At 48.6% G+C, this 24,416-nt stretch overlaps 1 protein-coding gene across 2 annotated transcripts in view; it reads left to right on the top strand.

Annotated features, from left to right (window-relative positions):
* The first annotated feature begins 1,007 nt into the window (after window positions 1–1,007).
* The window catches only part of DHX37 (DEAH-box helicase 37), a 31,189-nt gene continuing 7,780 nt past the window's right edge, over window positions 1,008–24,416 (top strand). For both annotated transcript variants that reach the window (XM_074285769.1, XM_074285714.1), the window contains exons 1-16: window positions 1,008–1,231; window positions 2,550–2,719; window positions 3,622–3,734; window positions 5,011–5,347; window positions 9,641–9,789; window positions 13,196–13,285; window positions 13,651–13,747; window positions 15,413–15,526; window positions 17,594–17,695; window positions 18,194–18,308; window positions 18,862–18,957; window positions 19,183–19,256; window positions 20,713–20,857; window positions 21,777–21,853; window positions 23,091–23,323; window positions 24,135–24,246. In XM_074285769.1, the coding sequence (XP_074141870.1) occupies window positions 1,123–1,231; window positions 2,550–2,719; window positions 3,622–3,734; window positions 5,011–5,347; window positions 9,641–9,789; window positions 13,196–13,285; window positions 13,651–13,747; window positions 15,413–15,526; window positions 17,594–17,695; window positions 18,194–18,308; window positions 18,862–18,957; window positions 19,183–19,256; window positions 20,713–20,857; window positions 21,777–21,853; window positions 23,091–23,323; window positions 24,135–24,246 (2,133 nt within the window). In that variant the 5' untranslated portion in view covers window positions 1,008–1,122. The remainder of the gene's footprint in view (window positions 1,232–2,549; window positions 2,720–3,621; window positions 3,735–5,010; window positions 5,348–9,640; window positions 9,790–13,195; window positions 13,286–13,650; window positions 13,748–15,412; window positions 15,527–17,593; window positions 17,696–18,193; window positions 18,309–18,861; window positions 18,958–19,182; window positions 19,257–20,712; window positions 20,858–21,776; window positions 21,854–23,090; window positions 23,324–24,134; window positions 24,247–24,416) is intronic.

The following is a 24,416-nucleotide window of genomic DNA, read 5'->3' as shown; positions in this document are numbered from 1 at the left end:
AGGGTAAGCGATCACTCAATCAAGATTTCGTAAGTGCCTATTGTGTGCTAGCTAGAAAAGGAAATGGCAAATCACTCGGTAACTTCAATGAGAAAACGTCAATTTCGGGAAAGACTTAATATGACCTGATGCAAGTGAGGAGAGTAGAAGCAAAAGGAACAAGATCATGGGATGATCAGCCGGTGGACTTGGCTCTTTCCAACAATGAGGTGATTTAGGGCAATTCCAAAATGCTTGGGATGGAGAGAGCCTTCCCCATCCAGAGAGAGAACTATGGAGAGAAAGTGTTTCAGAGCATAGTATCCACGCCTTTTTCTATTGTTGTTTGCTTGTTTTTTTTTTCCCTTTTAATCTGATTTTTCTTGATAAATCTGGAAATATGTTTGGAAGAATTGTTCGGTTAGCATATATTGGATTGCTTGTCTAGGGGAGGGGGAGGAGGGAGAAAAATTTGGAACACACGGTTTTGCAGAGGTGGATGTTGAGTGCATGTATTTTAAAAAATAAAAATAAATTATGTCATAAAAATACAAAAAAAAAAAAAATAATAAAATTTCAGTTGGAGTCATGAAGAGTTGGGCAGGAGGGAAACCCATGTTAAAAGAGCAGTGCAGAGCATACAAAAGCAGAACAAAGCCGGTGCCTGCCCTCCGGGGGCTTACACTCTAATGGGGGGCACAACTGGAAAGCAAATCCGTGCAAAGCCAGAAGCAACGAGCCGAGGGAAGGCACTGGAATGCAGAGATTGGTTCTGCAGGAGGAGGATTTCATCTGGAGCTTGAAGGACGAGCGCAGTCTCCGGGGCCTAGGTCCGGGGGCGCCCAGGGAAGCAACTTCCACTCCACCTCCCGCCCAGGTGCATTCTAACATTCTCCCAGCGCTCCCTTTTCCTTAAGGCCCCGCCCCCTGCCTTTACGCTCCTCCCGCTCCTCCCTAATCGTCAGTTTCCAGCCCACGAGTTCCGGGACAGCCCCTTTCCCCGCCCCTTTTCCGGTAGTTCTCGCGAGATCAGGGGCCGGAAGTTTTCTTCACTGTGGGGACCCGAGTTCCCGCACGTGCGTGGTCTCCGTGGTTTTTGCCGCCGCTACCGCGCCGGGGGCTGCGGGTCAGAGAACCGGCGTCATGGGGAAGCTGCACCGGCGCTTCAACGTCAAAGGGCGGCAGCAGCAGCCGTCGGCGGCGGGACCTGAGCGGGCGCGGCCGGAAGTCCAGGTGCAGCTGGAGCTGGACGGTAAGGACTCTTGGAGTGTGCCTCTGTTTATTCATCTGTGAAATGGGCACAAAGGAGCTGTGCTCGCCGAATGCCTTCTCCGAGCCTTGGTTAACTCATCTGTGAAATGGGCACAAAGGAGCTGTACTCGCCTGAGTGCCTTCTCCGAGCCTCAGTTTTTTCATCTGTGAAATGGGCACAAGGGAGCTGTGCTCGCCGAGTGCCTTCTCCAAACCTCAGTTTTTTCATCTGTGAAATGGGCACAAGAGAGCTGTGCTCGCCGAGTGCCTTCTCCGAGCCTCAGTTTTTTCATCTGTGAAATGAGCTGGAGAAGGAAATGTGACAAGCCCTCGGTCAGACCTGGCCTCTGACACTTGGGTGACTTCGGGCACTCCATTTAATCTCTGTCTAGCTCAGTTTTGTCATTTGTAAAATGGGGATAACCGCGCCCCCAGAATTGGGAGATCAGTGAGACGTCTCGGAGGGTTTTGAAAGCCTTAGCTCTGGGTTGAGTGCCGCTGTTGTTATCATTGTTATAAACGTGAGCAAGGCGCAGTGATGATCTCCTAGGTCGCTTTCGGTCAACAAAAAGTTATTAAGCACCTACTGTGCGCCTGTGCTAAGTTATACAAGAAGCGAACGATAGCGCCTCCCCAAGGCAAGGTGGCGCCAGTGTGTGTTCCCCGTCTTGAGATGCTACCTCTCCCACCTTGTCATGCCTGGGGGATCTTCCACTTAGAACAGTCCCATTTTACAGGACTGAAGCTAGAGGGCCCAAGGCTGGCTGGTAGCAGGCATCGGAGGAGGGGTTCAGGTGGGTGTCTTTCCAAGGGGATGGGGAACCATGATGGCCCCAGAGTGACTCCAGCAGGTCAGCCAGTGCAAGGCCACCAGCTGTCCCACTTCCCTCCTTGTTTCCACAAAAGTTGCTTGAGCTGCTTTGTCTGAGGCTTTGCCAAAATCTCCTCAGCCTCCTCTCGGCCTTCCCTTGGTCTCACCACTGTTCTGTTGCCCCATTAAAGCAAGGAGTTTGGGGGCAGCTAGGGGGCGCAGTGGATAGAGCACGGGCCCTGAATTCAGGAGGACCCGAGTTCAAATCTGGTCTCAGACACTCAACACTTCCTAGCTGTGTGACCCTGGGCAAGTCACTTAACCCCAGCCTCAGGGGAAAAAAAAAAGCAAGGAGCTTGGGTTGTCCTGTACAGTTGGTTCTTCTCTGATAAAACCCTCCCCGGTATCCATGTTGGCCGTCGGGGTGCTTGAGCTCTGGGGCCAACGCCGGGCAGCTTGACCCTGAGGCCTCTGGCCTATGAGGACTCAGGCTTGCGTGTCCTTCCAGACAGAGACCTGTGGAAAGGAGTGGATGCGAGCAATGCACTCGTGCTGCCCGGGCGGAAGGAGAAGAAGAAGAAGGCCGTGCCCTCCACCAAGAAGGAGAAGAAGCCCCTGACCAAGAAGGAGAAGAAGCTCCTACAGAAAGTGCTGGAGCAAAAGACAAAAAAGATGCAGGTACGAGTGGGGCCTGGCTCTGCTCCAGGAAGGGGGGGGAGCGGGGGGCGGACAGCCTCCCAGGCCCTTCTGCTGCGGCCTTTGGAGGGCCTTCGAAGGGTAGGGTAAGTGCTGGCTCACGTGGCCAATTTGGTGGCATTCCTATAGAATGGGTCTGAGACGTGTCGCTGCCCTGCTGGTTTTCTCATAGCTTGTGTTCTGCGGCTGATGCACGGGGGTAGAATAACAGCTTTTCGTATAAGTGCAGGAAAAGATATAAGCTTGTTCTTGCTCTAAGCACCTTCTTGACCAGAATGAGATGGGCTTGTTCATCTTTATTTCCCCAATACCTAGCAGGGTAGTTTCTGTCCTTGGTAGGTGGTTAATAAGTCTGGGATGAAGCAAATAAATGGAATAATCCAATGAATGAATGACTCAGGGAATGATCCAGTGAATGAATGAATGAATGAATGATCCAATGAATCAGTGAACAAATGCTTCCCAAGTGACCACTGAGTCCCAGGCTCTGTCCCTGGGCTCAGCTCTTGTCCAAGTCCTGGCTGGGGTTACCCTGACTTAATGTTTTGCCCATGGGATTTGAGAGCCTGTCTTTGCCTCTGGGCTTGTGGCTGGCGGCCCAGGTCCCTCCTCCATGGGGCTGGGAACTCCTGATTCCCACGATCCATCTCTCCCCAAACAAGTTGAGCCCTTCCACACTGTTACCCTCCAAACCCACCCAGAAGGAGACTCATTCCCAGACCCTCCTGCTTTGTCCCACAGCGTGCTAATGGAGACTTAGAACATTTCCCTGACCATGTCTCAGTTTTGACCCAGTCTGTCTTTTCCACTCTCCTGAAGGGCTGGGGACGACAGTAACCCCATATGTGTGTCACCCTCATTTCTCTCCCCCCTCTTCTTTCCAGCGAGCAGAATTATTACAGAAACTGAGTGAAGTCCAGGCTTCTGAGGCAGAAATGCGGCTTCTCTATACCACCTCCAAACTGGGGACTGGGGAGCGGATGTACCACAGCAAAAGGTGAGGTGCCCTGGGCCTCCGGAGGGTGGGTCGCCACAAGCAGGCTAAGCTCAGGTGCTCCCATAGCTCACCTGTAAAGTTAGTTTGCGGATGCTAAAGGGGGCAACTCTGTGTGGGGGCCCGGTGGGGAAACAAGCACGTGCCGGTGATTATGTGTGTCTCCATGTACGTTTGTATTGGAAAGCGGAGGGATGCTCCAGGTGTGGTATTAGATTTTTCTGCAAACCTGAAAAAGGCTTCAGGGCTGATGAAAAGAAGGCCGTAGGTGGGTGTGAATTCTGCCAGTGACAGCAGCTGTGTGGCCCTGGGAAAGCCCCTTCACCTTCTTATGTTCTCATGTGCCTCAGTGTCCTTGTTGTGGATCATATTTATCTTGTTTCCTTAAAGTCTGCAAAGTACTTCCCATGGGCTGCTTCCTTCTGAATCTTATATAACCCTGTGAGCAGGGTGTGCCAGGTCAGAGAAGAGTACCTGCTGCAGAGGAGGAGCCTCATAGATGCCTAGAAAGGCCATGAAACTGAATGATGAGAGAAGGTATAATTTATGAGACCTTTCAGGCTTACAAAGCACTGCAAGCGTTTCAGTGGATCCTCACCATCCCTCCATGGTAGATAGGGTTATAATCCCATTGTACAGTTGATGATACTGAGGCTAATGGAACTTAAGGGACTTCTGTGCCTGGGAAATGTCTGAAGCTAGGTTTGAACTCAGATTTCCTGACTCTACAACTGTGCCGCCAGCTGCCTTGTCCAGAGGCGGAACCTGGGGCCAGATTCAGACCATAAGCCTGGCACTCTCCAGTGGTACCACCTGTAATCAGGCAATAATCAGTGCCAGTTATTTTTGCTACAAGTAATCATCTACTTTGATCACTAGTAAGAGTATAAATATAGCAAATAATTATTAAGAATAATAAGCTTTTCTTAATATCTGCATGAATGCTGTTTCTGGGGATAAATGCATGTACGCTGTTGAATATGTATCTGAGTATGTGTATTATGTCTATGTGTGTCTGTGTGTGTTAATGTCTGTGTGTGTGTGTGTGTGTGTGTGTGTGTGTGTGTGTGTTGGCCCCAGGGATTGGTGAATATGAAGGGGAAAGGGAGGAAGGGAGCCTTGGTGGTAGTCCTGGTCAGCTGGCTGCAGGGCATGCCCCTGCCCCTCACGGGGACCATCCTGTATGCTGACCCTATGGCTGACATATGATCAGGCTTGAATTTGGCTCTTTCTGGACTCTGCCCTTTGATTCCTCTGGTGTCCCTGCTTGCTCCTTCAGTAAGACAGAAGAGCCCGATGCGGTGGGTCCGGAGAAGATTAGTGGCATCCGTGGTGCCTACAGAAAAAGACGAAGGCTGCCCTCGGAAGAGGAGTCCGAGTCCTCCAGTGAGGAGTCTTGGGAAGCCCCGGTTGCAGAGGCGGTGGATGGGGCAGAGGAAGAGGCGGGGGACAAGGCGGAGGCCAAAGAGGCACCCGCCCAGCCCACGGTCGAGGACTCCAAGGCTGCCTCTGGCAGTCAGCCCGCCTCCCTGCCGGCACCTCCTCCCCTTGCTCCCCACAAGCCCACAGCAGAGCCCGCCACCTTTGTCCCTGTGGATCGCTCTCCTGAGATCCAGGTTAGTCTCTGCCCGTTCCCAGCTCTGGAAGCTCTGGAAGGCCTGGAAGGTCGTTGTCTGTAAGCCGTCTCCACGATGGTAGTGGTGCTGGGTTGTGGGATGCTGGGAGGCTTGTGAAGCCCCCCACTATGCTCCTCAGAAGCCCTGCAGAAGAGGGGCTGCTCGTCTTGTACAGATGAGGCCCTGATCAGCAGCTCAGAGTGCCCCGGCAGGATTCAGTCAGGTCTTCCTGATTGTCTGGTTCAGCTGACTCTCCACTGGGCCTCTAGCTGCCTGATGTGCTTATTGAGAGCCCCTGGGTAAGCCCTTTATAAGTACGCTGACCAGACTTGGTGGGAATCAGATGGAGAGTAGTCAGAGCTCGGGCTTTCCAGAGAAGGGAGAGCAGCCACATCCCACTGTCTAGAAACCAGAAAGCAAAGGGGCAATGGGCTTTAGGCTGCTTTCTGTGGCCACATCTGGATTCTTCCATGAATCCTCTGCTTCATCAGTTCCCCAGAATCCACAAGAATTCCATGGGAGGGTTCCTTGATATAACTCGGGAGACTCTGCATTTCTGCTGAACCTTTTCCTGTATTTTATTATCCTTGTCATGCTCCGAGGCAAGAGGTTCAGAGATGAGGTGATCTATTCAGGTTGTCAGAGCAGGATCCCAGCACCCCACAATTTCAAATATAGAAGGGGCCTGGTCCAGCCCTTCCCTTGAAAAACATCCCTACTTACCTATACCCAGTAAGTGGCCATCCAGCCTTTGGTTAAAGGCCTCTGGGAGAAGGAACCCAGTAGCTCTTGAGACAGTCCACTTTGGGCTAGCTCCAATTGTTAAGTTTTTCTTGCCATCAAGCATAAATCTACCTTTTGCCCTTCATCTGTCACTCTTTGTACTTACCTCTGGGGCCAAATAGCAGTCAGCCAGCCCTTATTAAGCACTGTTACACATCAGGCACTGTACTAAGCACTGGAAATATAAAGAAAGGCAAGAAGATGGTCCTTACCATCAATGAGATTGCATGCCCGCAGCAATGTACAAACACATACAGTAAATGGGAGATATTCAAAGGGGGAAGAACAAGACCAAACTGTCTGAGATGGTTGAAAAAAGCCGACTGCTCCTCTCCTTACTAAGATCCCCAGCACCGGGGCAGCTAGGTGGTACAATGGATAGAGCACTACCCTTGAATTCAGGAGGACCAGAGTTAAAATCTGGTCTCAGACACTTAACACTTCCTAGCTGTGTGACCCTGGGCAAGTCACTTAACCCAGCCTCAGGAGAAAAAAAAAAAAAAAGAAAGAAAGAAAAAGATCCCCAGCACCTTCATGTCTTATGTGGTCTAGCTTTGCCATAATGGCTGCCCTCATTGGGACCCTCAGAAGTGTCCATCACCTCCGAGAAACTAGGTCTCCTTTTTTCCTTTTGTTTTTCTTGGTTATCATGGGTTTTAGCAATCAAAACAGTGCAAAAAGCCTGCAGCCTCTATAAGAAAGTGCAAGGGAAGAGAAAAAAAGCTGAGAAATAAACAATTAAGCGATCTTTAGGAATCAGTGCTAGACTAATATTTTGGTCTTTTGACCTCAGTTCCATCAACCTCCATTTTTCTTTTCTCAGTACTTGTACCGGTCTCCCGCTTGTCAGTCAGGCTCTGCCTCGTCATTTGTTTTTTGAAGGGTCTGCTTTTCCAGCCTTCTGACGTCTTAATACTATAGGGCAACGTAGCTTTAGGCAAAGAGTCTTTGTGGTCACACACTTGCTGTACTTCGACAAGGTCCCTTCTTGTTACCTTGGCCATGTTGCTTTAATTTATCTCCTCATCACTATCTCTCCATCGTGACTGGATAAGAGTCAGCATATATGTAGGACGTACCAAAGAAATCTTCCAGCTGCTTCTTATCTTCCAGTTTCTTAAATAATTCCTCACTTTCCCAACCAGCAGAGCCATCTTTTCATTGATGGTTTTTATCAACTTCTTGGCAGATTTAGGAGTTTTGTCAATATCAGTGGGCTCATCATCTACTTCAGGCTTCTCAAAATAGCTGTCGCCTCTTCTCGTCTCTTTCTTGGTCCTGCTCTCTGTCCCTTTCTCTTTTTCTCTCTCATTCTTGGTCCCAGTCTCACTTGGCATTCACAATATCACTCCTATTCTTTTTCCCTTTAAACTTTACTTGTTGCCGATAGACCCTCTTAATCAATATACCCTTAAATCTAGTGAGATAAAATTTTATGGGGATACCTACTGGTGGGTATGTTATAGAAGATTGGGTTGAAATTTTTAACTTTTTAAAAAAATTTTATTTTGTTAAATATTTGCCAATTACATCTAAAAAAGTTTTAATATTCATTTTTTAAAATTATGCGATTCTCTCCTTCTCTCCCTCCTACCCCTCCCTGACTCATCGGGAAAGGAGGCAATATGACATTTAAAAAAAAATTATTTTGTTAAATATTTGCCAGTAATATTAAAAAAATTTTTTTTGGCATTCATTTTTTTTAAAATTATGAGTTCCAAATTCTCTCCTTTCCTCCCTCCTACTCTTCCCTGACTCATTGAAAAAGGAGTCAATATGATATCAATTATATATGTGAAGTCATGCAAAACATTTCCATATTAGTCATGTTGCCAAAAAGAAAGAAAGATAAAGAAGATGAAATCTGCCCTCAGATTTTAGCAGTTCTGAACATTTTCCATTAGTTCTTTGGACTTGTCCTGCTTCCTTGTCTTGATCAGAATAACTAAGTGTTTTCACAGTTGATCATCTTTACAATGTTGCTGTTACTCTATACAATGATCTTTATGTTGTATCACTTCTTATTGTATCAGTTCAAGTAAGTCTTCCCAGGTCTTCCTGATGTCATCCCCCTCATCATTCTTTATAGCACCATAGTATTCCATCATAATCACAGACCACAACTTGTTCAGCCATTCCTTACTTGACAGACATCTCCTTCATTTCTAATTCCCACCAGCACCACCATTTATAGCTGCTATAAGTATATTTTTTGGTTCATATAGATTCTTTTCCCTTTTCTTTGATCTCTTTGGAGGTAGAACCGTAGCAGGGGTATTGTTAGATCAAAGGTTATGTGCAGTTTTATACCCTTGTGGATATTGTTCCAAATAGTTCTCCAGAATGGTCAGACCATTTCACAGCTCCACCAATAATCTATTAGTTTCCCTATTTATCTATGTCCCCTCTAGCATTTATCATTTTCCCTTTCTGTCATGTTAGCCTGATAGATGTGAGATAATATCTCAGCGTTGTCTTAATTTACATTGTTCTAATTAGTAGTAATTTAGAACATTTTTTAATGTTAACTATTGATAGCTTTGCTATTTTTTTTCTTCTGAAACCTGCTTGTTCATATCCTTTGGCCATTTAGCCACTGGAGAATGGTTCTTATTTTTATAAATTTGGCTCTGTATATATTTGAAAAATGAGACCTTTATCAGAGAAACTTTCTTTTAAAAAGATTTTCCCTGGTTTCCTACTTTCCTTCTGATTTCAGCTGCATTGTTTTATGTATGCAAAGCCTTTTTCATTTCATATAATCAAAATTATCCATTTTGCTGCACCTCATCCTTTCAGTCTCTTATCTACATAATCATAAATTCTTCTCTTATCCATAAATCTCACAGGGATATTTTTCCCTGCTGCCCTAATTTATGACATCATCCTTTTTTGTCTAAATTATTCACCTAGAATAGGTTGAATTTGAATTAGATGGATGCCTGAGTGCCTTCCATTCTGAAATTCTGTTATTCTCTCTAATTAGTCACTGAGATAACTAGTAATATAAACGCCAAGGCCTATGTCCTGGGATTCCTAGAATGGGGGGCAAGTTGTCTTACTTCATTTTGAAGAGGGGAAATTGTGATATTCTGGAAAATAAGTAACATTTTTTCAAAATAGATCTTACTTTATTTATACCTAAATGACAATGGTCTGACCATTCTGGAGAATAATTTGGCACTGTGGCCACAGAGCTATGAAACTGCACATACCTTTTGACCCAGCAATACCCCTGCTATGATTCTACCCCAGAGAGATCAAAGAAAAGATAAAAGGACCCCAGTTTCCTTATCTGTCAAATAAGGGGATTGACCCATTGGCTTCTAGAGTACTCCCTGATATAAATCTACGATCCTTATATACCTTGGTTTCCTCATTTTCAGAGTGGAGAGTGGGGGTATTGAGGGGGACAGACTTAGCATTCTTTGAGAACCCTTCACCTTCATATTGGTGCTTCTGAAAAGGCCTGAAAGTCTCAAGATTGTGATGCTATTGTTTCATTTACAGGAAGCCCGGCTCAAGCTCCCTATTCTTTCAGAAGAGCAAGTGATTATGGAGGCTGTTGCAGAGAATCCCACTGTCATCATATGTGGGGAGACAGGGAGCGGGAAGACCACCCAGGTGCCCCAGTTTCTGTATGAAGCTGGGTATAGCAGGTATATGCTCGATGGCACTCACAGGGAATCCCTGCCCCCGACTTCTCAGGGACATGACCCTTAGAAGCTGTTCCCAGAGCCAGATTCTCTCTTTGAAGTCTTTCTTTCATTGTAGACATATTCTCACAAAGAGGATTTTCTCCTGAATGGGACTTGTGGAGTCCAACTTTCTGGGTCCTTCTTAGGGACAGATTAGTAGGTAAAGCTTAAGGAGTGGAGCAAAGGGAACCATGGCATGTGTTGCCTGCTTGATGCCTACTCTTTGCCTAGCCAAGAAGCTGGATCTGGGCAGCCTCAGCATCCACACCTGGCACCATCTTCCCATGCTTTCCCCTGGCATGGAGAGCACCAGGTTCTCAAGGGCTGGGTCAGTGGCTGGTTGGTTCTGGTAGGCCGTATCCATTAGAAAGACTTAGACCACAGAGCTAGCCTTCCATTAGGGTCTCACAGTCGCCTAGACAAGTACCTGGGACTCATTTCCACAGGGGACCTCCCAAGGATGGCGCCTTGTCACCCATGCTGAGGCATGGAAGGGTAGGATAACCTGTGTCTGGGCAAGGAGGGCTTATGAAGCAAAATTGTCATAACTGACAGAATTTGTGCCCAGGCTCAGAAATGTTGTCATGTTGGGGGAAGGGGAGATAAACATGTTGTAACTATTATCTCATTTGATCCTCCAGCTATCCTGGGAAGTTGGTACAATTATCATCACCTCTATTTTAAATATTTTAAAGATGGGTAAACTGAGGCAGGCAGAAACAAATTTCCCTGAGTTACCCAACTAGTAAGTAACTAAGGCTGGATTTGAACTCGGGTCTTCTCTCTGCATAGTGACACCCCCAGCCATCTCAGCCAGTTTTGAGCTGCTGCCTAAAGGCACGGCTGGAGCTCCCGTTGGAAGGGGAGCTTTGTATCTCTATTACTTATCACAGAAAAAGGTTCATAAATTAATGTTGTCATTGTAGCATGGCTAGACAAAATGAAAGAATCTGATAGAAGAAAGAAACATTTGGCTTTTGAATAACTTTTTCCAGTTCTTCTCTGTTTTCGCATCCCTTTCATCTCCCTCCATATTCTTTTCCCTTCCCCCTTCCAGAGTACCTTATCATCTGTTATGATCATGGTTATTTTTAAAAGGGGAAGAAAAAATAATTTTGCAGAACTGAACTGATGTAGCAACTAATTGCAGTGTTCCACACCCATGATCCCTCACTTCTGCAAAGAAGGAGAACAAGTATTTTCTCATATTCCTTTGAAGCCAAAATTTGATCAATAGATCAAGTACTTATTAAGTGTATGCTTTGTACCGAGCACCTGTAGAACAGTGGTTCTAGGTGCTGGAGATACAGAGACAAAAAGGAAATGGGCCCTGCCCCCAGAGAGGTTGCATTTTATGGGGAGACTAGAACAATTGACCAGATAAGTAAATCCACTTGGATTTGTGCACATTTCACAAATGCATTTGGAGTTACTTACCTGGAGTTTGGGTGGAGGCTTCCCAGAGGAGGTGTCCCCTAAGAGGAGTCTGAAGGAAGGCTTCTGAGAGACCGAGTGAACAGCACTCCAGGCAGGTAAAGCAGGCTGGAGCTAGGTCGTGAGGGGCTTGACAGAAGCCATGTCCCTTCCTGCATTTAGAAAGTCAGCTGCCTCGGGAGTCTCAGCTGGACTCCAAAATAAATTAACAGAAACATCCACATTTTCCCTTTCCACTAAGGAATTGTTGTAGCTGCTTACGACCAGCCATAGCATAATGTGGTGGAAAGGATGCTGAATCTCAAATTATACATCCCACATTTGAATTCTGCCTCTGTCACTTCTTACCTGTGTGAACTTGGGCATCAGCTCATGTCTCTGAGCCTCCTTATTCTCGTCTCGGAAATGGGGCCTGGATTCAATAACCTCTAAGGTTCCCTGATAGAAATACTTGATTTACATTATGTCAACATAATATATGATGTGCCCTAAATATATGGTCCTATGTAGCATCTCCTAAGATATGTTGGCATTTAACAGAAATGCATGACTTATATTATTATAATGTATGTGTATATAATGTATGTATGTATGTAAATACATGATTTTTATATATATGTTCTAAATATATGATTCTAGTAGTAGCTCCTCGAGATGCGTTGGCATTTGTATGCCCCAGCTGTCTGCCCAGCAGACAAGCTGTTTATTATTCCATGCAGTGAATATTTATTAATTGTCTATTTAGGAGGCTTCTCAGGGGACAAAAGCCATATGGAAATAGTCCCTGACCTCAAGGAACTTGCCTTCTAATTTTTTCAATGAATTAATTAATTTTTTATTTACAAAACATATGCATGAATAATTTTTTAACATTGACCCTTGCAAAACTTTGTCTTCCAAATTTCTCCCCCTTCCTCCTGCCCCTCCTCTAGATGGCAGGTAATCCAATATATGTTCAACATGTTTAAAATATATATTAAATCCTATATGTGTATATGTATTTACATAATTATCTTGCTTGCCTTCTGCTAAATCCTTCTTTGGGGCTGTGAGAGGTGCTTGGGTACAGGTTTCTGGGAATTCCTTTTTGCAGAAGCATTTTGTTGATTAACGTCCAACCAGAATTTCATGCTTATTTGTTCACGGTGCTAAGTTGGTGCTTGATTGTAACATCCTTTTCTGATGATCTGCGCATCTAACTGAGGAACAAGGCCATTTGCTTTTGAGACAGAAGCAGGCTCCTGATTTCCATACATGCAGTGTATTATAATTTGCTTTTAATCTGGTCATTGTGGAATACTGTCTGCCAGTAGAACATAAGCTTCTTGAGGGCAAGAAGATGTTTTGTTTTTGCCTTTGAATTCCTAGTACCTAGCTCAGTGCTTGGCATGCAATAGTCACTTAATAATTGCATCTTGAAATGGAGCAAATACTTTTGTTTTTCTTGCTAGATCCTTTAGGCCATGGCTATTTCATAAAATCTCCTCTAGGTTATTATCTGCTGTAATGAATGAGGATAAATCCTAGATCATCTACATATAACTTTTTAGATTCTAGAATATGATGTGCCCTAAATATATGGTCCTATGTACCTTGTCTCCTAATTCTGTCTTGCTCGTTTGGACTAATGATAAACTGTGTTTCCAGTCTGGGGAGGGGACTGCTAGGTGAATATACACTGATTCCCCTACTAGAATATAAGCTCTTTGAGGATAGGGACTGTGTCATTTTTATTTCTCCAGGGCCTGGGATATAGTTGATACTTAATAAATGCTTGTTTTTTGATTGAGTGGGAGGCAAAGAAAGTCCTCCTCCTGCTCCCCCCTTCTCTTGTTTGCCATAGCTGTGCCACGTGTGGATAATGGAAATGGCTATGTGGTGTATCATTTGTGAGATACCAGCCTAAAACTGATTCTCTCCTTTCACTGAGCAGCAACGGCCTCATCGGGATTACTGAGCCTCGCCGAGTGGCTGCTGTGGCCATGTCCCAGCGCGTGGCCAAGGAGATGAACCTTTCCCAGAGGTGAGAGGGAAATCTCTACCAGACGAGGGCCAGCAGGGAGGGAGCTTGGTCCTCCTGGGGCAGCCCGTCATGCCTCTGGGCAGCTCTGTTTCCTGCCTTAGACCTAAGGAGAGGACCTCCCTCAACAGCAGGGGTATGGCCTATTGGGGGGGCATGGGACAGGCATGCCTGAAGCTAGAGGAAATGACAAAAACAGCATAAACGGGAGAAAAGAAGTGCTTGTGGGGGCGTTATTGAGGGAGCTGGGCTGCCTCCTGGGCTGTCCAGTTGTCCAGGAGCTAGAGCCTCTCTGGCTCAGGGGATACCTTCGCCCTAAGCTTCCCAGAGGAGCTACTGATTAGTAAGGACGGGTGTTTCCCGCACAGGGTGGTTTCCTACCAGATCCGCTATGAAGGAAATGTGACGGAGGATACCAAGATCAAGTTCATGACAGATGGCGTCCTGCTCCGGGAGATCCAGAAGGTAGGCTGCTTGCCTTCCATTCCGTCTCATGACGTGTTTGATCCCCATTTCTACAGTGCTCCTTGTCTCCTCCCCACAGAATGGAAGCTTCAGGAGAGCAAGGATTTTTTTTTTTTTTTTTTTGTCTTTGTGCTGCCGTTGCAAAAGTGCTTAGCACAAATCAGGCATTTAATAAACTCTTGTTCACTTGAAATTTGAAGTTCTAAGGAGAGAGATGTGTGGGGAGGAGGAATTGCTTAGGGGAGTCTGGGTATTGTAGCCAAAAAGGTGGCTCTTGGTTGCTGCCCACGGGGATTATTTGTTTCAAAGAGAAGGCTTTCCTCCTTTCCCTTTAGATGGAGTGGGATCCTAAATGACCAGTACCTCCTAGCATGATTGTATGGCCACAGAGTTCTTTGATATGGGATTGCTCCTGGGCTCCAGAGCCCAGACTGGGTCTGGAGGCACGAATATGTACGTGCCTCTGCGAGGTGTGGGCATCTTGCCATTGTCGTGAAGGCTGTGACCCACCATCCGTATCTAGATCTCTGATCCTTCCCTGTTCTTCATCCTGGCCTTAATCTGGACCCCACCTCCAGCTTCACCGTGTGGTGCTATGCACATCACATCACCTTCCTCACCTATAGAATGGACACTGCCCATGGCGCTGATCTGCCATGCATGAGATGCTCAGCTGAGGCACCAGATATAAAGCACTTCACAAACTTCAGAGCAATTTCGAAGTGCCCATTAAAACAGTGTTGTTACTAACAATATTACTGTCGGGTGCAGGGGCTGGGAGAGGCAGACCACCTCTCTTGGTCCTCCTGCGACAACTCTGTCTAAAACCTGTGTCCCTGGCAGAGTAGGGGCCTGGGCTTTGCCCTGTGGGCATGTCACCCCAGTGGAAAAATGGATAGATTTCAGAAACAAAGTGGCCGGGCCTAGAGGCCTGGGTTTGGGCCCCTTCAGACTGCCACCTGCTCGAAGGATGTCAGTACTAGGCTTTTCCTGGCATTTTTCTCTAGACAAAATGAGAAGGATCATAGAATCATGGGAAGGGGCTGGGCCTTGCTGTCCAGTCCCCTGGTTTAATGGAGGAGGAAACTGAGCCTTTGAGAGATTCCTTGCCAGGATCACCCAGCTATGGTTGGACGTGGCATCTGAACCGGGGCAGAACATACACAGAGATTCCCCTTTGAGAAGGGGCTGTTTTCATTTCAAATATTTATTATTAAAATGAAGGGTTTTTCCATAAATATTTATCATCTTTTTATAGCTTGGATAAACTGGTGAAAGCTTAAACGTGCTGCCAATTCACCCCACGTTCAGTGCTGGGCACACTTGCTCAGTCACTTCTTCGTAGCACTCCACTACCTACTACTATGTTGTCTCCTGGCTATTTCCTTCTCCAGTGAATTTAGGCCAGGTTGACTTGCCCAGGGTCCTCCAGCTAGCTGAGGCTGAATATGAATTCAGGTCTTCTGACTCCAGGGCCAGTGACTTATCCCCTACTGAGCCCCTGCCTCCAGCCTGATCTATCAGTGGGCATTTAGTAAGTACTTGATAATTGATTGGTCATCAGCCAATCATGGCATGATGGCCTGTGGCTGGGGCCAGCCAGAGGAAGGCCTCCCTGCCCACTTGTCTAATGCTCTGGGATCTTCCATCTCATTTCTTCTCTAGGATTTCTTGCTCTCAAAGTACCAAGTGGTCATCATCGATGAGGCCCACGAGAGAAGCGTCTACACAGACATTCTGATTGGCCTCTTGTCTCGGATTGTGACTCTCCGGGCAAAGGTAGGCATGCCGGGCAAGGCAGGGGAGGACCTCTTCCGGGGTTCTGAGGGCATCCCTCCTGCCCTGTGGACAATGACCATGGTTGACATTCTGAGGATATTTCTGAGTCTATCCTCAGGGTAGCCTGGCTGGTTTTGGGGGGTTTTAAGGTGGTATTGCTTTTGATAATCAGCACAGCCTAGTGATAGAGAGTAGGTCACCTGTTCCTAGGTTGCGGCGTGACCCTGGACACATCACTTGCCTTCAGTTGAAGGCCAGAGCATCTTCCATTTGGAGCGGGAAAGCCTCTGTTCCATATGAGACTGAAGCTCAGGGGTCAGTGTGACTGGCCTGGTGTCTGAGGCAGGATCCAAGCCCTGTTTATCAGGTGGGGCAGCCTTTCTGGCTCCAGAAGCAGAATTAACGCCAGGGCTGTTGCATCCACAGTTCTTAAGGGATGATGGCTGCTTTTGATCTTTCCCAGCAGTCACCGGCTAGTGCCATGGCTCTCCTCCCGCTGCCCCCTTCTCCTATTCAAACCTTTCTTTGTAACAGAAAAATGGTTTAAACAGACCCACCTGGCACTGTTTGTGGCATTCTTTTCCTGAAGATGGAAGCATTTCAGTGAAGATCTTTCTTTATTAACAGTCCAATAGTCCTCAATGGAAAATGTACAAATAGAGAAAATAGCAGACTGTCCCCCCAGATCCATGCGCTGTGAACTGTACACTTGACTGTAAGGGGGTGGGGAGGGGAAGGCAGCCTCTCCCTGTTTGCTTGTGATGATGACTTATTCACACCTGGAAAACACATTGACATATTCCTCAGGCACTGTCCCCATGCTGGGTGTTAGTTGTTCTGTTTTCTCTCTCTTTTTTTTTTTTTTTCTTTTAATTTAATTTTTTTAATTTATATTTTTAAATTTTTATTTACAATAATTTTTAAAATAATTTGTAAAATTTAAATCATTTAAATTTTTAAGCAATCTAGGCAACAAAAAGTGCATATTATCTAAAAAGTACACTGTATAATAACACACTTCTGCAGTAATGAGTTTGTTTTAAGTTTAGGGTAACAGCAATGGCCCCTAAACCTTTCCCTCCTCTTCAGACTTAAGAGTTTATTTTAGATTTTAAAAAAAAGTTCTGAGTTCAGTCAAAATCATTGAGCTCCTATTTAGGAAAGTTGTTTGTTTTTTTTTTTTTTTTTTTTTTTTTTAATACATTTAGGCAGAAGTTGGGCTTTCTGCCTACGTCTACATTTATTTCTATTTCTAGTAAATCCCTAATCTCTTTATGGTTGAGGCAGAATTCAATTTGCTGGAAAGTTTGGGTAACAAAATAGCAGATTGTATTAGAGTGTCTGTGGATAAATAAAAATCAGGAGGAAGAGTTGGGGAAAGTGCTGAGCAACCTTTTCTCAGCCATCGTTTTCTGGTATAAACATTCTCTCAAAAGTGTCTGCTTTCTCTGACTCCTCACTTTGCATCTGTTGGTTTTAACCTGCCTTTCCCAAGGACCTCCTGTGGGCAGAGCCCTGCATGGGGCCCTCTGGTCTCTTATTGTCTCGATTTGGTGGTTAGTGGAAGGTGAGCAGTGACAGTGCAAAGAATCCCAGAGGGAGGTGGTAGTTGCCATGGAGAGAGAGGGTCTTTCCATTTGGGAAGTCTCAGAGCACCCTTTCCTTTGCTTCCAGAATAGGACAGCAGGGGTAGGAAGGGGAAGGGTTGAGGAATATGGCGGCCACATGCCTAGAATGTATCTGGCAGTAGTTGGAACACAGCTCATCCCCTTGGTGGGCTGTTCTGGGTCCAGTCTTGCCCCTGGCCCGTGCTGGCTGTGTGATTCTGGGAAAGTTATTTCAGCTGTCTGGGCCTCCTTAGGCTGGACATTGTGGAGGGAATGCTGCCCCTCGTTAGCGGAGTTTGCTTGTCTAGGAGTTCCTCCCAGCAGTGAAAACATTGCCTTCCCCAGGCCCTGTAAGCATTTGCTGGGTTGTATGTCCCAGCCTCCCAAAGCCTGCCCAGGGCCCCCTCCCCCACTTCAGCCACAGCCCCAACATAACTGTGGCGGATCTGTGTCTCTGCAGAAGCAGCAGCCCTTGAAACTGCTCATCATGTCCGCCACACTGCGCGTGGAGGACTTCACCCAGAACACCCGACTCTTCTCCGTGTCTCCCCCTGTTGTAAAGGTAACCCCCCCCCATTGTGGTTCACTGCTCATGGCAAGCCCTATTCTGAGGGAAGGAAGCAGAGGAGGGCCCAGGGCTGGAAAGCCCCATTCTGACCATCCAGGGAAAATGGGGGTTTGCTTGCATTTGATCACTTTTGGGACTTTGAAGTTAGGGGTATGGCTCACTAATCTCTCCACATCTCAATTTCTCCATCTGTAAAGTGGATGGAGATAAAGTGGATTTCTCCAATCCGTAAAGTTTACTTTGGTGACTAAGATTCTTTCAGCTCATAAATCTGTATTCCTGTGACCTTTCCTGAAAGGCCAGAGAAGCTAGTTATTGTCTTGGACAGGGCAGGGACTTCAGAGCTTACCTGCCCTGCCCCGTACAAGGATCCCCAACAAGGGGCAGTACAAGTTCTCCTTGGATTCCTCCAGCTTTGTATTTTGGGACAGTGGGAGATCTGCTTAGTGAGGCCATGTGAGGCTCATGGTGCCTGCTGGGTCTTGCCACCAGGTGGATGCCAGGCAGTTCCCCGTGACCGTCCACTTTAACAAGAGGACCCCACTCCAAGACTACAGCGGCGAATGCTTCCGGAAAGTCTGCAAGATTCACCGAATGTTACCTCCAGGTGAGGCAGGCAGCCGTGGCTTCGGCCGGACGGTCTCCTCCAAAGTTAAGGCCGGGCCCCAAAGGCTGCTCTTTTCCCTGAGTCGCCATGTGGCCACAGGCAGATCTCTCACTTTCAGCTCCCTCAAGCAAGCACAAAATGCCTTCCCCTGCCCCCACTTTTCTGTGACATGGGGGTGAGGGCACACACCCTGCGTACTGTATCTGATGATTTCCCAGAACCTCAGAGCTAAACTCCCTCCCTGAATAAAATTCCCTCCTAGAAGACCTCTGCTTTTGGGGCCAGCCCCTGAACTCTTGGCTCCCACTGATGTCCTTTATGACCAGACCCCTTCCATGTGAGGCTTCTTGGACACGAGCTGTCCCTCCCCCGCCCCAGATATTCTCCTCTCCAGTCTGAGCGTGCCCTGAAATAGAGATAAAAGTGTCCTGGGAAGCCCAGAGCCTCTCCCAGGTGTTTCTGCATCTGGGCCCTCTTGCCTGCCACTGGCAGAGCTCATGGCTTGTGGTCGTAGGCCTTTGAGATGGCCAGCTCTGGGTCCTCTCTCCCACAGGAGGCATTTTGGTGTTCCTGACGGGGCAGGCTGAGGTGCACTCACTCTGCCGAAGACTCCGGAAAGCCTTCCCGTGCTATAGAAGCAGTACCAGGGGTATGTCAGCACTGGGACTCCAGGCTCACTGAGCAGGCCAAGGGGTAGCAGGAGAGATGCCCATGGGGCATTGGAGTGGACTGGTATTTGTTCCCAGAGAATCTGGGGGCACCGCGGGCAAAGCTGGGCAGGGAAGGGGGATGGCATAGAAAGCTGCCTCTAATCAAGGAACGTGCCAAGGAGTCAAGCTCTAATGTGACTTTTTTTTTTTTTTTTTTCCTAAAGAAACAGAAGAAAAAGAGGATTCTGTGGAAGAAATGAGAAAATTCAAGAAGTCCCGGAATAAGAAGACTCCTGCTGTATGTTGGCAGCTCTGGAGGTGGGGGGTGGGGTCTCTCAGGCTCTCTCTCTTGATGACTCTGGACAGCCATCACTTCACTGTGTCCTTGGAGACCTTTCTCCCTTTCTCCCTTTCTTTGAGAAGAAAGAGCTTTATTGGGTGCCTTGACCCAGACTTTAGTGAGATGTGCCCTGGGGCTGCCTTTGGAACCCCGGCCCCCTGCTAAGAAGCCCTGAATCACTTCCCCAACAATGTGGCCCTGTAGAAGCTCAGACCCGTACATGGAGGGTCCTGGTTTCAGCTCCCCCCACTGCCCCTTCGTGACCGCCTTCTGGTGACTCTGTGGGCCTCAGCTTCCACATCTGGAACATGAGGGGAGGTTGGGCTCTGGCCTCTGGGGTCCAACTCCAGATCTCCGACCCTTGAGGCCCTTGTTAGGCCCTGGAGATGCAGAGACATCACTGAAGTGGGCCTTGTTTTCAGGGAACTTCCGTCATGCTTGCCCGGGATAGGGAGAGTTGTCCATAATTCAGACAGACCCCTCCCCACAGTCCCAGGGGTGGTTCACTTCCAGTGTGTAATGAGATTCAGAGCAAAGTGCTTTGAAAGCAGCTAAAGCATTTATGAAGGTGCACCCCAGGGCTGGAAGACCCCCCCCCTTTGGGGGTCGTGTCTCTCCATTAAGGGCCAGCCATCCAGGATCCCGTAATGCTGTGGGGATTGGGTCAATGACTGCAGCCTCCATCGACCAGAAGTGTGCCCGGCAGCACTAATGCAGAAGGCATTAATACTTAATACATAGAGAGGCACCTTGGCTCTGCCAGCTGTCAGAGTTGCCCTCTGCAGAGACATGGAGGCAGACTGGGCTTTCCCTAAGTGGATAGCTCATGGCTAAGTAGGGCCTTAGAAAGACAGAGCCTCTTCCTGCTGCTGCTTTTCTCATTTACTCTTAAAGCCGAGGCCTGGAGGAGATAGCTGGGCCTGCTCTGGAGGTGGGGGATGTGAGGTTGAGACGCAGGCGTCCAAGGCTTCCTGCCTTGTTTGGGGTCAGGCCTCCACATTTGCCATCTCCATTCTTACTGATCTGACTTCGAGATGCTTCATCTGTGTGTGTCCTGGTCCTCTTGGGAAGGGGCTGGAGAAGCCCATAGGCTCTTTCTCAGAGTCATGGTTAAACTCATAAAAGAAAATAATTTTAAGTCTAGGGCAGCCTCCCTGGCACAGATGGGTGGATCTGTGGAGGACAAAGCTAAAAGACTGTCTGTGTGTGTGGGGGGGGGGTCTTCCCGCTGACAAAGGAGACCCCCAAAATACAGTTATCAGCAACAAAACAAAGACCCAGGTTAAGAACTGTTCTGAGAGTTACCAGGTACTTCATTTGTTTCACAGCTTTATTCTGAGAAGGGCCTGTAAGGCTTCATCGGACAGACAGGCCTGCTTACAGCAAGTGGTATTGATCTCGCTTTTCCCCTTAGGCACTACCCAGAATTGATCTGGATAATTACTCAGTGATGCCCATGGATGAAGGGGACGAAGACCGGGAGTCAGAAATGGATGAAGAAGACGATGTCGTGGGATCGGATCTCGACCTGGACCTGGGGGACGGGGAAGTGGAAGAAGGTGGGCCTAGAGAGGGTTTTTTCCTCCGAAATCACGCCCAGCAGTAAGCCTTGTCTGCCCCTGGGACGGGCATGGCTTTGCTTCCACAGTGAGCTGCTTTTATCCTGCTCCCCATTTCTGTGTAGGGTATGGGGCTTAGAACTCTGGAAAGCTGCAGACACTTGCTAGCTGTGTGATCTTAGGCAAATGGTGCAGTCTTACTGAAGTATTGGTTTTCTCCTCACTAAAAATGGATCCTCCCAGGATCATTGTGAGGACTCGGCAAACCTTCATGCCATTACAGTGGTTCAGGAGAACCTGAGCAATTAGCCTCTCTGTGCCTCAGTTTCCCTCATCTGTAAAATGGGGATGTAAAATGTGAGGATCAAATGTGATAACATTTGTAACGACTTCTACATAAATGTTGGCTGTTATCATGGCCTATGTACACAGTTAGAACTTGTGGTTGGAGAAGGCCAAGCTGGAAACCCACGGCCCCCATTTGCCCCATTGGGTCTCAGCCGTTGCCTCCCCGTTACGGGGCGTCCTTGAGCAGAGAACGTCCATTCCATTAGAAGGCCACGGTTAGGGCTGTTTTCCAGTTTTGCTCACATGTATTATTTCCATCGGAGCACGGGGGCTCTTTCTGGCTGTGTGACTCTGAGCAGGCGGCTTAACTCCTCCTGCCCTCAGTTTCCTCATCTGTAAATTTGCCTCTGTGTGGCCTTGGGGGCTAACTGAAATCACATTTGGCGAGCACGCTGCAAAACTTTAGGTGTTTGGTGAATGCCAGTTGTTAGAATTAAATTATTAAAGCCAATAATATTAGTCTTGAGTGTAATTCATATTCAGGTTAATAATATTCCCCACAGTAGTCTTCAGGGTGCAGCTGCTGGGGCCCCCGCCGGCTCCTTTGCCCTGACTTTGTTTTCTGTGACAGAGGAGAAGCCAGATGCCTCCCTCCCCCTCCACGTCCTGCCGCTGTACTCACTGCTAGCCCCCGAGAAGCAGTCCCAGGTGAGACCACAGGCCCACACGGGTTCCTGGCCATCCTGAGCACTGCGCAGTTCCTCTTGGCGGCCAGCCACTGGTGAGACTGCACAGAGCCAAGGGCCTAGAGCCTCAGAGGCTGGGTGGGAGGTGCCCTTCACCAGCATTTCATGTCACCAGTGCTTTCTCTTGGCAATACGGGGTCTGTTTTTGGAGCCTGGGACACAGCCCTCCCTCCGTCCTGGAGGCGGGGGAGCGCTGGATGGCCTCTGGAGTCCCTGCCAGCCTCTTGGGTGGGTAGAGCCAGGGTGGGACTCTTTCTGGAAGATGCAGACTCGTTACCAGAGTTTGTTCTTCCTTTTCGGAGCAGACGGGGCAGCATCAGTGAGTGCTAGTCACTTGGGCTAGGGTGGAGAGAATGTGGGGGTAGATGCCCGAGCTCGGATCGCAGTTTTTTCGTGGCACACTGGGCGTGTGGCTGTGGGCTGCCTGTTTTCCTTCCTGGCCCGCCAGATGAGATGGGGCAGCTGGGATTTGAATCATGGCTGTTGCCTTCCAGCCTCCAAGGCCAGAACCACCGCAGTGTGGATGCTTCTGGGGGTGAGCTTAGGCTGGATCTCCAGCCCCAAAGCAGCCAGCTTCAGCCAGTCAGGATGTCTGCATTACGTACTCCCTCTGTGCCAGGCACTGTGCGAGTGCTCAGAGTACAGAAAGATCAGACAACAGCCTCTGTCCCCAGAGAGCTTCCGGTCTCCTGGGCAGCCAACTGTGGACTAGCCACATACAGCCAGGATGACAGATATGGTCTCAGGAAAGGCATAGGCCAGGCTGACATCACAGGGAGTCTCTGAGTGTGAGTTGGACTGGACAGATGCAGAGGTCCCATGGATAACTATGGAGGTCCTTGCAGACAGCTGCAGAGGTCCCGTGGACAGGGGTCCCATAGATCCTGCAGAGGGTCTGTGGACATAGGTCCTGCAGATGGCTGCGGACGTCCCGTGGATGGCTGAGGAGCTCCTTGCAGACAGCTGCAGAGCTCCCATGGGTTTCTCTGGCATGTGATGACACCTGAGAGTACCTGGGAAGTTTAAGCAGGGGCTTAATTGGTGCCAGGCCTTCTGGAAATGTATTTGCATTCAGTGCCCTTCAGGCTCCCCCAGCCCTGTGGCCCAAGCCACTTCCACGTGTGGGTTTGGGGTCTGGCTCGGCCTCCTCCAGGGGAGGTCCCATTCCAACAACAGGACTTGACTCTTCCCCGACGCAGGTCTTCAGGCCTCCCCCCGAGGGGTGCAGACTGTGCGTCGTGGCCACCAATGTGGCCGAGACGTCCCTGACCATCCCCGGCATTAAATACGTGGTTGACTGCGGCAAAGTCAAGAAGAGGTTTTATGACAAAGTGACCGGCGTGTCCTCTTTCCAAGTGACGTGGGTGTCCCAGGCGTCAGCGGACCAGCGGGCCGGGAGAGCCGGGAGGACGGAGCCGGGCCACTGCTACAGGTAGGCGGGAGAAGAGGGCCCTGAGGACCCGGGTGCAAATCCCGCTTCTGTCACTGCCTGGAGGTGTGACTGTGTGCGTGCCCCTAGACTTGGGCCTTTCAGTTTCTGATCTGTGCATGGAGAGTGTTAGGGGCCTTCTCGGGGTTCGTCTGGTGCATTAAGCCCGGCTCTCTGAGGGAGCTGCTGGTATCGGCCCTTTTATGGATGCGGCAGCTGAGGCAGACACGGGCCTTAGCGAATGAGCAGCTCAGATGGCCGTGGATCCCACCCCCAGGGCCAGTTTTCATGTATCTGATTGGTTTTTTACTATGACATTTTATTACTTTTCACTATGATTGCCGTCCTCAAAGAAGAGAAATGCAGGTCTCTGAATTTTGGTGATGTGCAGCTCAGGTTTTGTGAGCGGGCATTGAATTTAACCACGTAGCAATGTCATTTCCGTGAGCTTCTTAAACACCTTAGTGGTGCTCGTGACTCCCCTCCTCCCCAAGGAGAAAAGAAATTCGGGCAAGCCACAGATGATGTGGCTCACCCCCCAAGACCCCCCCATTCTCTGGCAGCCTGGCTCAGTGGTCAGAGCGCAGGATCGGGGCCTCCCGCCAGCATTCCTGCCTGTGTCAGGCCTCGGTTACAGATGGGGAGACCTGCAGTAATTCCCATAATTCCCTGCTGCCGAGCTGCAGCATTAGCATCACTTGGAGCTTCCCAGGACCGATCCCGGAGCCCCCGAGCAGTGACAGACGTAGGAGGCGGGGTGGAAGGGAGCACTGGAGTTCCGGCGGGGTCTCCAGCGTCCCTCTGTCCCCCACAGGCTGTACTCCTCGGCTGTCTTCAGTGACTTTGAGAAGTTTTCACCTCCTGAGATCACGCGGCGGCCCGTCGAGGATTTGGTCCTTCAGATGAAGAGTTTGAACATAGAAAAGGTGAGAGGGGTGTGGGGGCGTGCAGGGGTGCAGGCGGGATCCCAGGATGAGAGAGAGAGCACGTGGAGCACTCGCAGCTGGGCCGGGCCGATCCCCCAGAGGAGCAGGAGACGTGCGCTGGCCTCCGCATGTGAGGCCCTGGCTGCGGGAAGCTTTCCCCATCCTGGGGT

Source organism: Sminthopsis crassicaudata, chromosome 1, assembly GCF_048593235.1.
Source record: "Sminthopsis crassicaudata isolate SCR6 chromosome 1, ASM4859323v1, whole genome shotgun sequence".
Classification (NCBI taxonomy): domain Eukaryota; kingdom Metazoa; phylum Chordata; class Mammalia; order Dasyuromorphia; family Dasyuridae; genus Sminthopsis; species Sminthopsis crassicaudata.
This window is presented reverse-complemented; position numbering and strand designations above follow the sequence as displayed.